The following is a 15,486-nucleotide window of genomic DNA, read 5'->3' as shown; positions in this document are numbered from 1 at the left end:
AAAATAAATGAAAGAAATGAAAACTGTTTCTGGATTACTGAGTACCTGAGTTGGGGGATGGGGAAGCAGATAGATTAGAATTGCCATCCTCAAGCAGAAAAGCTCCCACAATAACGGTTTTGCACATTTAGCATATTTGAATTCTGGTGCTTTAAAAATATTGGAAAACAACAAGTTTGATGAAATTGCAGAGAGGTTAAGTGACTTGTCCAAGAGTAGTGGCAGACTGAGAGTTAGTTTTTAAGTCTTCTGAATCTCTATTCTGCATTTTTTATATTATCTGGGCATTATTTGGTGGGGGCAGAGGTGCTATTTTCAGGTAAGGAGTAAATTCCCCATTAAATGCTCATACAGGCATTTATTCCATGCAATTATAATATTAAATTTAGGAGTAGCCTCTGCCCTAAATAGTTTATTTCTCTTCATCCAGAAAAATACATGGACCATGGTCATTGGAGTCCTTCTTTGTGTGTGTGTGTGTGTGTGTGTGTGTGTGTGTGTGTGTGATGTGAGGCCACTTGATTCTACACTGACATGAAAGATGATTTTCATTACTGTGGTAGTGCTGTAACTAAAACAGTGTTAGGTAAGCTCAGAAAGTCTCAGACTATATCAGAAGACAGCTTTGATTTGGAGAAATTCATTGAGATGCTATCAGTAATACTCTGAAAAAAGTATCTCTTCACTCCTATTTAAAAATGTTGGAGGTAGAGGGAAGAGAGTTTTCCTCTAAGAGAGTTAACTTCTGCACATCTTTCATATGATTTTTACTATTCCTAATATGAGATCACTCTCAAAAGAACATGATCTAGGCCAGGCGTGGTGACTCTCGCCTATAATCCCAGCACTTTGGGAGGTCAAGGTGGCAGATCACTTGAGATCAGGAGTTCGAGACCATCCTGGCCAACATGGTGAAAGCCTATCTCTACCAAAAATACAAAAATTAGCCAGCTGTGGTGGCATGTGCCTGTTATCCCAGCTACTCAGGAGGCTGAGGCAGGAGAATTGCTTGAACCCAGGAGATAGAGGTTGCAGCAAGCCTAGACGGCACTGCTGCACTACAGCCTGGGCAATAGAGCAAGACTCTGCCTCAAAACAAAAACAAAAACAAAACAAAAAACTGTGATTCTTTCAGTGGTTTCATTATTCTGGCCCATTTCCTTTTGTACTCTGAACCATCTGGCTCAACTAAAAGGGAATCCATACTTGTTCCCACAGTGCTTTAAGTTTTGAAACATTCTGGCAATAGCTTTTACACCAAAAGGATATGGCCACACTTTTTAGGTCAATTATTTCTTATTTTTTTGGTCTATCAAACAATCAAATGGTTTTGTTCATAAAAATAATTTTAGGTCAATCAATACCGTGTCATTGAGTATCTTGTACTTCATTTGGACATGGTTGAACAGTGAAAATGACCTGAAACGTTTCATGATAAATTATATTTAAGGTTATACTTAAAATATCATGTAATGCTGATGCAAAATACAAGTTTAGTGTGCTTTTATGTGTGACAATACATAAATTTGAATGATTTTAAACTGCGATTAAATTACAATTTAGTTGACAATACATAGGGATTTTAAGTGTGGTTTTGGAGGTAAAAAAAATCCATTTTGATTTTTTTAACCTCTCAATTGTCTAAGGGTATAGTTGTTTTTTCTCTAATCAACTTTGTTTCATAAGTAGTGCTTAACAAGTAAGCATCTTCCATTTGCTGAGTGTTCAGAGTTATCTTGCAGTTCGCTTACTCACTTTGCAGTCACAAAATGAGAAATGTAGACACTGTACACAAACAAGAAGTCCATGCAAAGTCAAGCTCTCAAAACCACATGCAAGACTCAGCGGCACATGGTTTAGAGCTCACACACTCCAGGACGATGTAATACAGGCATGCAGATGAGAGGAAAGAAAAACACCTACATCATGAAAATAGAAGATAATGAAAGAGAATGACATTTTATTTATGACAATTATCTAATGCAAACCGTATACCCATAGCCTTTACCAGAGTCGGGATAGGGGCAGAGAAGTGAATTTTTATGGGGACTGGGAAATTGTATATAAATATTGTTAGAGGTCAAGTCGTTGTTAAAGTTAAGGATTTCTATTCTGTACTTGGCCTCTTCCAGGTTGTCTTCCCCAGTTTCTTGCTTTGTAGTTCCTCAGCTACGTCATGCAGAAAAGATCAGAACTGACATTGGAAATCATTTAACAAGCTCTAAACCTGACAGATAACAAGGGTGTTCTCCACAATTTACACGAGAATTAAATTGGATATAAATACCTCCTGTTCTTACCGGTGGGTGTTGTGATTCCATTTATTAAGGTGTGAAGCAGACAGGAAAGAGATAAATCTTTCATAAGTACATTGTAAATAGGCAAGTGGTATATAAACCATATTCATAGGTAATAGAGTCAAACAATGAAAGGTAAATAGTTGTCACAAAATCGACTTTATCACAAAAAAAGGTCACAAAACTAGAGTTACATGGAGGGGGGTAAAATAATTGTTTTGCTACTGTTTTTGAAATAATCTGGCAGTATGGAACAACAAAAAATGAATGATGTGTTTTGATTAAAAATTCTTGACACTGCTTCAGCCAACCCAGCAGCAGAGAGTCCCCAAAAGATTTTGAATGCTGACACCTTTGTTAAACAATAACAGTGATGGAAATATAGAAGAGTGATCAACATGTAGGTGCTCTTTCTTGTGAGATTAAAGTGTTCCTTTGGGGGATCAATTTACAAATGAATTTTCCACAAGGAACTTTGGGATGATTAGAAATGACTCATGGGGTTTTGCGTGAAAAGTGCTCATTTGATTAGCTCTTCAAATTAACATTTTTGTCATGGCATGTCCTTCTCAATCAAATACATCACACACAGCTATGATAAACTTATCCATATATAAATATTACTTTCAAATTGGGTAATATTTGCAGTGCTTTCTGCACCATTCCTGTTAATTTTGAACCCTTCTTTCTTCATTAAAGTATTACTGGTTAAAGAGAAAGTACCATTTTAAATTGTACAGGCTCACTTACACAAAAATTGTTTCATGCAATTGACATAATTAAATGTGAGTGCTTTTATTTTCTGAGAAATTCTTAGAAACAGGGTCCTTGCCCAGTGGAGGAGTAGCCATATGGGAAGCCACCATATTTTTATTCCTTTTCTTCTGGCGCTCTATGATACATCATCGAATTTGGATTTGCTGTATAATTTATTTAGCAACCAGCCTTTATAGCCAAATTGCAAGGTAAAAGAAAGTGGGCACTTCTCCTAATAATAAACAGAGGTCTTTGGACTACATTAATATCATTAAAATTGTTGATTAATATCATTAAAAGTTTTGAGCAGTGATACAGGAAGGGAAGTTATGACAGGTGATTGTTGATGTTGAATTTGCTTAAAAGGTGAAGGAAAAATGTGAAGGGATCCATATTTCCCCCCTTGAAAGGAAAGATGCATTAAACCAGGTGTAAAAGGGCACAGCGTAGATTGTTTAAAATATAGAAAAAAAATTCTTAAAAGTGTGAAACTTCCTATCAGAAAATGCTTATGTATACTTAAGCTCCCTGACCTCTCCTATAAGTTTTCAATTTCCTGTCTTTTAAAGTGTGTTAACCTGGGATCTCTGTTTGGGGGCATCATAATTATTACTGTTTACTTGCCAAACCTTATTGCAACTGGATCCAACTATTTTTGGGGGGTGTTGGCAATGAGGCCATGCAGTAAAAACCCAAGTCCCAGCTAAAGCAATGCTGTTTCTCACCAGAAGTGGGAACTCTACTACACACAGTTATATCAGTTTGCATCATGTTATAATGCCTTTGTCACACAGTATAACTAGATATAGCACCATGCAATGCCATGAATTGAGAATGAGAGACTATCTCCAGGGGAGAAAATACACATCTGAGAGAAGAAAACAAAAGCAAGGGGTTCAAAGCTGGTGATTCTGGCTTTTATTCCATTTTGGCTATCACTATAATGCCCGTGGCACTTTCATTTTGGAAAACAGACATACATACCATGTTCATGTCAATGCCATTGGTGTAAGTCCATGCGTGCTGGAAATATTCTTCAAGACGTTGCCTCAGAGGGTTGGGGATTTGGTGAAAGCGAATGAATTCTTTTACTCGCAGCATCTGCATGTGGTACCTGGCAGTTCCCGAGTATAGTCTTTGGATAATTGCAGATACATTCCCAAAAATGCTTGCATACATTAGTGCTGGATTGGATAAAAAACAAAGTTATGGGGGAAACATAGGCATGTTATATATTGTTAGAGTATCAAGCATGAGGATTTTGATTATCTCAGTCTAGTGAGGATTTACCATTGGATCACGGGGAAAAAAAGAAGTTAAACTAAAACTGCTTTACATTTCATAATTTTAGTGATAAAGCTGGAGAGGGAAAGTATCCAAATTCATCATGGATTCTAAATGAAAGTGAAAACTCACATTGTTTATAATATCAGCTTGTGGCTGGGAGCATTGACTAGAGAGAAATGCATTTGAAATAAACCCTTTCATTTAAAAAAAAGGCATGTCATGGCTCACCATAAATACATTTTCTTGAAAAAAATATGAGGCAAAAGTGTCTTTTAGGGATTTTTCTGAATTGGAGTTCATCTATTAGTTTTAAATTGTGACTTATCTTCCTGCCTCTCAGCGCAAATACACTAACTTTGCTAGATAAGACAAATCTATTATTAAATTGAGATTATTTTGAATACATTAGGTTTTGTTAAGGGATAACAAATTCTTTTAAGAAACCCAGTTTCCTTGGAGTGTTAATTTGTATACAGTTTTTAATCTATTCCAATTCATTTTCATAGTATTTTTGCATAAGAAACATATCTCTGGCTTAGAAAAATTCACATAGCTTCATTTTTGTAGGGAAAAAATAGAATACATTTTGTTCTTTCGTCTATGGGAAGAAACTGCTATGAGATCCCTTGCTATATAATCAGCATTTAGGAAGAATATCTGTATTGGTGCTTCTTCCACTAAATCTTCATGATTTAAAATAAGCTCTTTAAGCACTTTCTCTCTTTTTTATATTTGTATTCATTTCTAATAATCCTAAAAATAAATGCTATTCTCTGTACAGAAAGTCACATCATGATATAAAATCTGAATATTGATCTTTGGGTATCTATCAGAAACTGAGAGATATGGTAACATATGTTTAAGTCACTGGAATAGCTATATACCAGGGTGGGGAAAACAGCAACAACAAAAGAGTTTGAAGTGTTTAATTAAAGTAAATTCAAATGACACATTTGTTTCCTCAAACAAAGTTTACAAACAATTGCTTCTGTAAACCACTTAATCATTTCCAAAGTAGGCTTTGGCCAGATTCTGGCCATGTTTTAAACTAGTATGTTTTCCTGGGCACTTGCTTGCTTTTCCATCTCACCTTGTTCGCTTATCTTATCATGCTTGGTTATCAAGATCCTTATGTACCATAGATATCCCAAGTAAGAGAATGTCCCAGGGAAAGTAGTGACCCCTTGTTTTTATCTATTTAAGGGGATGGAAGTTGGGGAGATGTGGTGGTTAATTTTATATCAACTTGACTGGGCCACAGTGTGCATGGATATTTGGTTACACAAATATTCTGGGTGTGTCTGTGAGGGGTTTGCAGAGGAGATTAGCATTTGGGTCAGTAAACAAGTAAAGCAGTTTGTCCTCCCCACTGTGGGTGGGCTACATCCAACTTATTGAAGGCCTGAATAGAAGAAAAAGGGGAAGAAAGGAGAATTAACTCTCTGCTTGACTGTCTGAGCTGAATATCAGTCTTCTCCAGCCTTTGGACTTGCACTCGGACTCAGACTGAAACCACATCATTGGCTCTCCCTGGTCTAGACCCAGTTACTGAGTACAGATCTTGAGAATTTTCAGCCTCTACAACCATGTGAGCCAATTTCGTCTGATAAATCTCTTTATATCTTTATCTATATTCAAACACATATGTCTTTCCAATATCTATCTTTTGGTTCTGCTTCTCTGGACATCCAGACTAATACAGGAGATCTCTAGTGAGGCTGAATTGGCATGTATAAGAGACATTAATCCTCTGTAAGGCAGAGCAGATGTTTGAATTGTATCTTCTACATGAAGAAAAGGTGGGCTTAAATTGTTTTTGAGTAAATGAATCGTTCTTTAAATAGAGAATTAACAATATTTGCCAGAAATTGATTCCTGTGATCCAAGGACATTCATGTGAAAAACACGCTTTACTTATTCCAAATGTAGTGGGGAAACGATCACATGTGATGTTATGTTTCCAAAATACCTATCACGTGCTCAGGAATTAGGTTTAATCAGAGGGCACGAAATCAATGCTATATATATATATATATTTTTTACCTAAACCACACATGATCAAGAAACACATGTTTTACCTAAACCATTACATGATCAAGAAAGATAAGGAAAAAATCTTATTCATTAAATAGATTTTAGCAAATTAGATGTTATTTGGATGGTAGAGTTTTATCTCTACCATCAAAATTAACCAAAATGTTAGTTTAAGTCATAAACAAGCATTTCCCACTAGCTGTCAAGATGAAAAAAAATCTAGATTGTAAGTACATAGTTGAACAGATAAGTGACTAATTTATGGTCGGGCGCAGTGGCTCACGCCTGTAATCCCAGAACTTTGGGAGGCCAAGGCAGGTGGATCACCTGAGCTGAGGGGTTCGAACCCAGTCTGGGCAACATGGCAAAACCCCATCTCTACAACAAATACAAACATTAGCCAGGTATCTTGCTGTGTGCCTGTAGTACCAGCTATTCCGGAAGCTGAGGCACGAGAATCGTTTGAACCGGGGAGGTACAGGTTGCAGTGAGCTAAGATCGTGCCACTGCACTCCAGCCTGGGTGACAGAGTGAGACCCTATCTCAAAAACAAACAAACAAACAAACAAAAAAACAAAACGACAAAAGTGACCTGAGATACCTATTTTAGGAAATTCTGTGATTATGACTTTTAAATTAAAATAAAGACATTAATCTTTTTCCTATTTTTTAGGAAGGAAATGGAGCTAGAGGTTATAAGCTAGAGAGAAGAATAAAATACTTATATTCTGTACATATTATTTAGTTGATGCCCAACTGGCAAAAATATCAATCAAAAGCAAGTTGAAAGACTATGGATATCTAGGCATCTCTCCTTAACTCAATATTTTTAGTTTTATAAATAGGGAGTTATTTTATCATCCAAATGGTTTGCTTTAGTTTAGGTATTATAGAAATAAAACAGGTGTATCTTAAAACTTCCTTCAGCACACCACACCTTAATTCTGATATAGTAACCATGCTAATACATTTGATTGGTCAGAAAATATTAGCTGAAACATGTTGACAAATACACCTGCATTCTTACTACATAAATTTAAACAATTCTGTAACTTAATAAAATAAATTTTATTGATTTTTAATTTATATGTAAGATGCATCTATTTTAAGTGTATAATTCAATTAGTTTTGACAAATATATACACCCCTGTAAACACAATCATGATATAGAACATTTGCTTCACCCTAAAAGTCTCCTTGTGTTCCTTGGTTGCTTGCAACCACTCACTTCAGACCTTAGACAACCACTGAGCTCCTTTATGTCATTACAGATTAGTTTGCATTTTCTAGGATTTTATATAAGTGGAATCATAATGTACATATTCATTATGTACATTTGTGACTGACTTCTTTTGCTCAACATGTTTTTGAGAATCATTCTGTTGTGTGTATCAGTAATTTTTTTTTTTAATTGCTGAATTGATTTGCATCATATGGCTGTACCACAGTTTGTTTATCTCTTCTCCTGTTGATGGAAACCTTGCTGTTTCTAGTTTTTGGCTATTACGAATAAAACTGCCATGAACATTTGTATATAAGTCTTTGTGTGGGCATATATTTTCATTTCTTTTAAACACCTAAGAGTGGAATTGCTGAGTTGTGTGGTATGTTTAACTTTATAAGAATCTGCCAAACTGTTTTTCAAAGTTGTATCATTTTACATTCTCACCAGCAATGTATGAAAATACTAGTTGTTCCATATCCTCTCCAGCATTTGGTTTTGTCAGTCTTTAATTTTAACCATTGTAGTGTATATGTGTAATATCTCATTAGGGTTTTAATTTTCATTTTCCTGATGATTAATAACATTTTTTTCATGTCTTTATTAGTCATTCATGTATATTTTGTGAATTGTCTTTTCAAATACTTTACCCATTTTTAAATTGAGTTGTCTTCTTATTATGGATTTATAAGAATTATTGATATATTCTGGATATAAGTCCTTTTTTGATCTTGGTATTGAAAATATTTTCTTCAAGTATACCATTTGTCCATTCCTTTTATTAATGGTGTTTTTTGAAGTGTAGAAGTTATTAATTTTGATGAAATCCAATTTATCAATTTTTATTGTATGATTCAGGGTTATTTTTGTTTGTTTCAGTTTTGGTAATGTGTATAATTCAAATAATTTTATCATTTGATCTAAATTGTCAAGTTTATTGTTCTTTATAATGTTCTTTTCTTATCCTTTTAATGTCCATAAGATTTGTGTTACTATCTTTCTTTCATACAGGACAGTAACTTATGTTCTCTCTTTTAGTCTAGTTGGAGGCTTATCAGTTTTACTGATTTTAAAATTACTTCCATTAACTTTTCTCTCTTGTTAGTTTTCTATTTTATTGCCTTCTGCTCTTATATCTATTATTTCTTTTCTTCCAGTTGTATTAGGTTTTAATTTGCTTGCCTTTTACTAGCTTCTTAAAATACAAGCTTAGATTTTGATTTTAGATCTCCTTTTAAAATAAAACACTTAAAGCTATAGATTTGTCTCTAAAAAATGCCTTAGGTGCCCTATACACGTTTTGATACATTTTGTTTTCATTTTCATTAAGTTAAAAATAGTTTGTAATTTTCCATGTGATTTCTTCTTTGAACTGTGAGTTATTTGGAACCTATTTCCAAACATCTGGGGACTTTCTAAACATCTAGCAGTTTTTTCTCCTACTCCTTGTCTCCTTGTCCTCTTCCTCCTTCTCCTCATCTTCTAGGTCCTTCTCCTCTTCCTTCTTCTATTGTTGATTTCTGGTTTCTCTATCATCAGACAAATACTTTGTATGATTTTAGCATTTTCAAATTTATTGAGACTTGTTTTGTAGCCCAGCATGTGGCTTGTCTACTGGTAAATGTTCCATATATGCTAGTAAAGAGCATGTATTCTGCTGGTATTCTATAATTGTCAATATACCAAGTTTAGCTGATAGTATTCTTTAAGTTTTCTATATTTTTATTCATTTGATCTGTTTATTCTATAACATACTGAAAGAGCAGTGTTAACATTGCCAACTATAATTATGAATTTGTCTTGTGAATTTGTCAATTTTCCTTTCAGTTACATCAGTTTTCCTTCATGTAATTTAAAGTTCTGTAATTGAGTACCTATACATTTAGGATTGCTATATTTATCTATTTTATCTTTGGCAATAGTACTTGTCCTAAAGTTAATACCACTACATTGTCTGAAGTTAATACTGTTCCTCAGATTTTCTTATGATTAGGATTTGTATGAACATTGTTTTTCATTTTTTTTTTACTCTTTATAAGTATGTTTTCTTTAGACAGCATATGGTTGAACCTTATTTTTTAAAATACTCTCTGATAATTTCTCCATTTCAACAAAAGCATTTAGATCATTTATATTTAATGCAATTATTGATATATTTGGGTTTAAATATACTATCTTGCTATTTGTTTTTGGCGTTTCCCTTTTTTACTTATTTCCTACAATATTTTACATGTGTTATTTTGTTATTATTCCATTTTGTCTTTCCTGTTGGCTTGTTAGCTATAGTTGTAGGATTTATAACATACATTTTAAATTGGTCAACATCTACTTTAAATAGCATAATACCATGTCATGAATGATGTAGGAACCTTACAACAACATATATTTCTATTTCTTCTTCCCACTTTTTGATACTATCATTGTCATAATTTCTCCTTCTACATATGTTATAAAACCTGCACATTCATTGACATTATTTTTTGCTTTAAGAAGTCAATTATTTTTGAAGACATTTAGAAATAAGGAAAAGTCTTTTTTTTTTTTTTTTTTTTTTTTAACTCACACATTTACCACTTATAGTTTTTCATTCTTTTGTGTTGATCCAAATTTTCATCTGGTATAATTTTCCTTTCACTTGAAGAACTTTATCATTTCTTGTAGTCTGCTCATGAAGAATTATGTCAGGTTTTGTCATTTTTGAAGAGTAGTTTAATTAAACATAGATTTCTATGTTGACAGATTTTGGTTTTCTTTCAGCAATATAAGAATTTTATTCCTTTGTCTTTGGCCTTCATCATTTCTAATAAGAAATCTATCAACATTATCTTTTTCCTTTGTATATGATGTGTCTTTTTTTCTCCAGCAGCATTTAATATTTGATTATGATGTGCACCAGTGTGTTTTACACATATTTAACCTGTTTGGGATTCACTGGACTTCTTGGATATGTGGTTTATAGTTTTCATTAATTTTGTAAAAAATTCTACCATTATTTTTAAATTAAAAAATTTCTGCTGTTATTTAAAAAAAAGAATATATATTTTTTTGCTTGCCTTCATCATCTTTGTAGATTCTGGTTCCATTTTACTTGATTTTTTTTTTTCCTATTAAGAATTACATTTTTCTGTTTCTTATCTCTCAAATTTTAAATAGATATTGGGCACTATAAATTTAAACTTCTTTAATGCTTGTAACTTTTTTTGTCTTAAAAAGAAGTTAGATGTTTTTGCAAGAGTTAAACCACTTGGGGATCAGCATGTGCCTATTGAAGCTTTCTGTTGAAGCTTTTTTTTGGGACAGATTAGCCCTGGTACTACAGCACTATTTTTTTTTTTTTTTTTTTTTCCTGAGATTTCTACCAAATACCCTGGATGTTCAATAAGGGTTTTCCATTCTGCTGGCTGAAATTTGAAAATCTCCCACATCTATGTGAGCTCTGGAAATTGTTTAGCTTATAGTGTTTCTGGTATTTCTTTGCCGGATTTTGGGGAGTTTTACCCCATGCATTTGTGACTTAGTATTCGTCAGAAGACTCAAAAGGATACCTATGTAGGTTTCTGGGGCTTTTCTTTTCCATAACTACTTCTCCACTTGTCTGTCTTGCAAATTGCAGTACCTTAGCCTCCATGACCTCTGATCTTGTTTTCTTAACTCTGTAAGACTGCTGGGGTCTGCTTAGGTTATTTCTCCCTTCTCTGTTCACTGTGGTCCAGAAAGTGCCTCCAGAAAAAAAGTCAAGATAACATGTGGCCCATATTGTTTGCTTTCTTTCTTTCAGGGATCAAACTTCCCTGTTAATTTTCCAGTGCCTGAAAACAATTGTCTTATATATTTTTATCAGTTTTCTGTTTGTTTTTAATAGAAGGAGAGTAAGGTTTTAGTAACTCCACCATAACTGGAAGCAGAACTCCAGTAACTTTTTTTTTACATGCTACAAAAATAAGAAATTCTCCCAATCAAGATGTTTATCAAGCAGGTCAGAAATGGAGTACATTTGCCTTTATTTTTCTGGCTTATGTGTTTTTTTAAATTAAATATATACATGCTATTTATAATATTTAAAATATAAAATTACGCTATATGTTATAAAACATGTATAAACATATGAGCATCACTTACATTTACAATTATTTAATGACTTCACAGTCTTCTTTTTTTATTTTGAGTTATACACACTTTTAAAATGTATTATCTGGTTACTGTAGTCTGTACATGGTCAGCAGTACAAAAACTGTCTGCAAACAGCAGCTTTACAAAATGCATGTAACAATCTATATGCATTAGATATTTACTATTTGCATTTAATGTTTTATTTTTAGTTTCCTTAAATTATATTGCTATAAGATAGAAGGTTGATTGCCTTGTTTTCTACAACTTGGCTTCAAATTTTTCTTTTAGAATAAAGATTAGAGTTAAACTCAGGATGCTGAGAAAGTTCAACCTGATAACCACAATAGTTGTAATTAGCATATACACATTTTTTAATCACATTTTTTGTTATTCTATTTTTTCAGGCTGAAATAAGGCCACTGAGGAGTATGGGCATAGATAAAACCATATCATTTTAGAATATAGTTAGATTGAACTGAGAATATCATGTGCAGATACACCTATATACATCAAATGGGTACATAAATTTCAGTATTCTTATTATTGCCAAATTTCAAGTCTTAATTTTACTCTTTTCTTTATTTATGACATAATAGGTCATGGTGCAGTTCTCCAGGAGTACCTATAAAGTATTTCCTGCGTGACATAAAGCTTTACATAATCCCATTTGGATTAAGGTGTATAGAACCAAGTCTTATATTCAAATAAATGATGGTATGTGGAATGTGGGTGTATCCTACTATAACCAATTTGATTAGAGCATTTTCTTTTTTCTTAAAAGATACAATTCATCTGCAGAAAACACGTATCATTCTTAATATATTAACAGAAATAGTCTAGTGCTATATTAAAAAAGAAAAACAGGAAGGGAAGAAGAAAGGAAGGAAAGAAGGACAAAGGAAGAAAATTGCCTAAAATTCCCTGATTGAGGGAATGGAGATTAGGTGTAGAGCAAGTAAAGAACTGAGATATCTTCAATTTAAAAAAATCCACATGATAAATAGCACTACGTATTTTACTTAATCCTCACAGGTAGTGTGGATTACTAAATGGTGAACTGGCTAAACAAGTACATTTTTAAAAGTCTTTCTTAAAAATTCTAAGTTTCAAAATACAGGTTCTATTTTCTTAAAAAGATATTTCTGCTATATACGTGTTTAATTAAGACCAAGTTTTTCCTTGTTTGATACCTATGACCCCTATAAAGTGTTTACTAGTAGTCGTAATCACAAAATGGTTGGAACTGTGTTTGCTCTGTGTTCAGTCTCTCTGGAATACATATTTCTACTTTATTCTAGGAGATCCAACTTCCATTTCTTTCTGGGTACAATGCTACTTCTGTGTTTGCAGCCTAGACTTGGACTGAATTTGTAGAATGTCTTAATAGTTATTGAAATGTAATGTTATTTGCTTACACAAATGCTACTAAAATAAAAACTTATGAAAAGTACGTTGGATATAAAGTAGACAATAAACTTGGTGAATTTATTTACGTTTCATTAATAGGGATTTATCTAAGCACATTTTATTATCATGTTGACATTTAAAATCAACTATCAGGATCTATTTTCAACTTTCTATGCATTCTAAGGATGATGTTCTTTCTGAATCTTTAGAAATAAACCATGCTTAAAATCCAAAATTTTCCTGATTAAAAACCCTCAACAAACTAGGCATTGAAATATCATACTTCAAAATAATAAAAGCAATCTATTGCAAACCCACAGCCAATATCATGAATGGGAAAAAGCTGGAAGCATTCCCATTAAGCAGGAGCAACATAAGGATGCCTCTCACCACTCCTATTCAACATAGCACTGGAAGTCCTAGCTAGAACAAGCAGGCAAGATAAAGAAATAAAAGGCCTCCAAATAGGAAAAGAAGAAGTCAAATTATCTCTCTTTGCTGATAATATTATTCTATTCCTATAAACAACCAAAAAGATCCTAGAAATGATAAATGTCTTCAGTAAAGTTTCAAGATACAGAATCAATGTACAAAAATTAGTAGCATTTCCATGCACTAATAATGTTCCAAATCCAGAATCCAATCACATTTACAATAGTCAAAAAATAAAATAGCTAGGAATACATCTAACCAAGGAGGTGAAAGATGTCTACAAGGAGACCTACAAAACACTGCTGAAAGAAACCATAGATGACACAAACAAATGGACAAACATTCCATGCCCATGAATTGAAAGAGGCAATATTGTTAAAATGGCCATACTCCTCAAAGCAATTTATAGATTCAATGCTATTCCTATCAAACTACCAATGTCATTTTCCACAGAATTAGAAAAAAGAATTACTGTGTATTTATAGAAAGTGAAACAGAGCCTGAATAGCCAAAGCAATCCTAAACAAAAAGCACAAAGCTAGAAGCATCATATTACCCAACTTCAAACTATACTATAAGGCCACAGTAACCAAAACAGCATGGTACTGGTGCAAAAACAGACACATAGACCAATGGAATGGAATAGAAAACCCAGAAATAAAACTGCACACCTACAGTCATGTGATCTTCAACAAAGTTGACAAAAATAAGCAATGTATAAAGGACGCCCTATTCAATAAATGGTGCTGAGACAGCTGGCTAGCCATATGCAGAAGTGTTGAACTGGACCCCTATCTTTCACCATCTACAAAAATTAAATCAAGATGGATTTAAGATTGGAATATAAGGCCTCAAACCGTAAGAATCCTAGAAGAAAACCTAGGAAATACCATCTGGATAACAGATGATGGTGAGGCTGTGGAGAAAATGGAATGCTTATATTAGGGAATATAAGCATTTATTATTGCTTGAGGGAAATATAGATTAGTCCAGCAACTGTGGAATGCAGTTTGGAGGTTTCTCAAACAACTTAAAACAGAATTATCATTCGACCTGTCAATTCCATTACTGGGTATACACCTGAAGAAAAATAAATCGTTCTACCAAAAAGACACATGTACTTATACGTTCATTGCAGCCGTATTCACATTGAAGAAGAAATGGAATCAACCTAGATGCCCATCAACAGTAAACTGGATAAATAAAACGTAGTACATATACAATATGAACTATTATATAGCCATAAAAAAGAAAAAAAAAAGTATGTCCTTTGCAGCAACATGGATGCAGTGTAGGCCATTATCCTAAGTGAATTAATATAGGAACAGAAAACCAAACACCACATGTTCTCACTTCTAAGTGGAGGCTAAGCATTATGTACACATGGACATAAAGATGAGAACAATACACATGTGGGACTAGTAGAGTGAGATAAAGGGACGGGGGCAATGACTGAAAAACTACATATTGGCTATGAGCATGATCTGGGTGGATGGGAATCATTCATACCCCAGACTTCAGCATCACACAATATACCTATGTAACAAACCTGCACACATACTCCCTGAATCTAAAATAAAAGTTGAAATTATTTTTAAAAATATGATAAAAAAATGAAAATAAAAAACCATCATGCTTTTATGTTTTTGCTAATTGCTGCCTGGAAACAGCAAGTTCACCTTCAGTGGTTCCACGGTGTTATTAAAATATACATGTTAATATTAAAACATCTTTTAACAAAGCTTTTTTAATTCCAAAGAATATCTGTTACGAATGATGCTCATGACATTGACCAGTCACTTAGATCTTGACATAATGTCACAGGAAAAGAAATTTTTAGTCAATGACAGGGGAAAATTACATGTATATTATGTATAAATAGGTATGAGTATGTTGCATGCATCTATATTATATATTATATATGTATATAGTATATATAAT

At 33.3% G+C, this 15,486-nt stretch overlaps 1 protein-coding gene across 2 annotated transcripts in view; it reads right to left on the bottom strand.

Moving 5' to 3' along the window:
- KCNH7 (potassium voltage-gated channel subfamily H member 7) overlaps positions 1-15,486 on the bottom strand; it is a 485,293-nt gene that overhangs the window by 54,399 nt on the left and 415,408 nt on the right. Inside the window, exon 9 of one of the 2 annotated variants that reach the window (XM_017890966.1) lies at positions 4,038-4,237. In XM_017890966.1, coding sequence (XP_017746455.1) covers positions 4,038-4,237 — 200 coding nt within the window. Of the gene's footprint in view, positions 1-3,948; positions 4,238-15,486 lie in introns of those variants that run through there. The other variant, XM_017890967.1, reaches the window with a different exon arrangement.

The sequence above is a fragment of the Rhinopithecus bieti genome, unplaced genomic scaffold (assembly GCF_001698545.2).
Source record: "Rhinopithecus bieti isolate Rb0 unplaced genomic scaffold, ASM169854v2 scaffold_19966, whole genome shotgun sequence".
NCBI lineage: Eukaryota > Metazoa > Chordata > Mammalia > Primates > Cercopithecidae > Rhinopithecus > Rhinopithecus bieti.
This window is presented reverse-complemented; position numbering and strand designations above follow the sequence as displayed.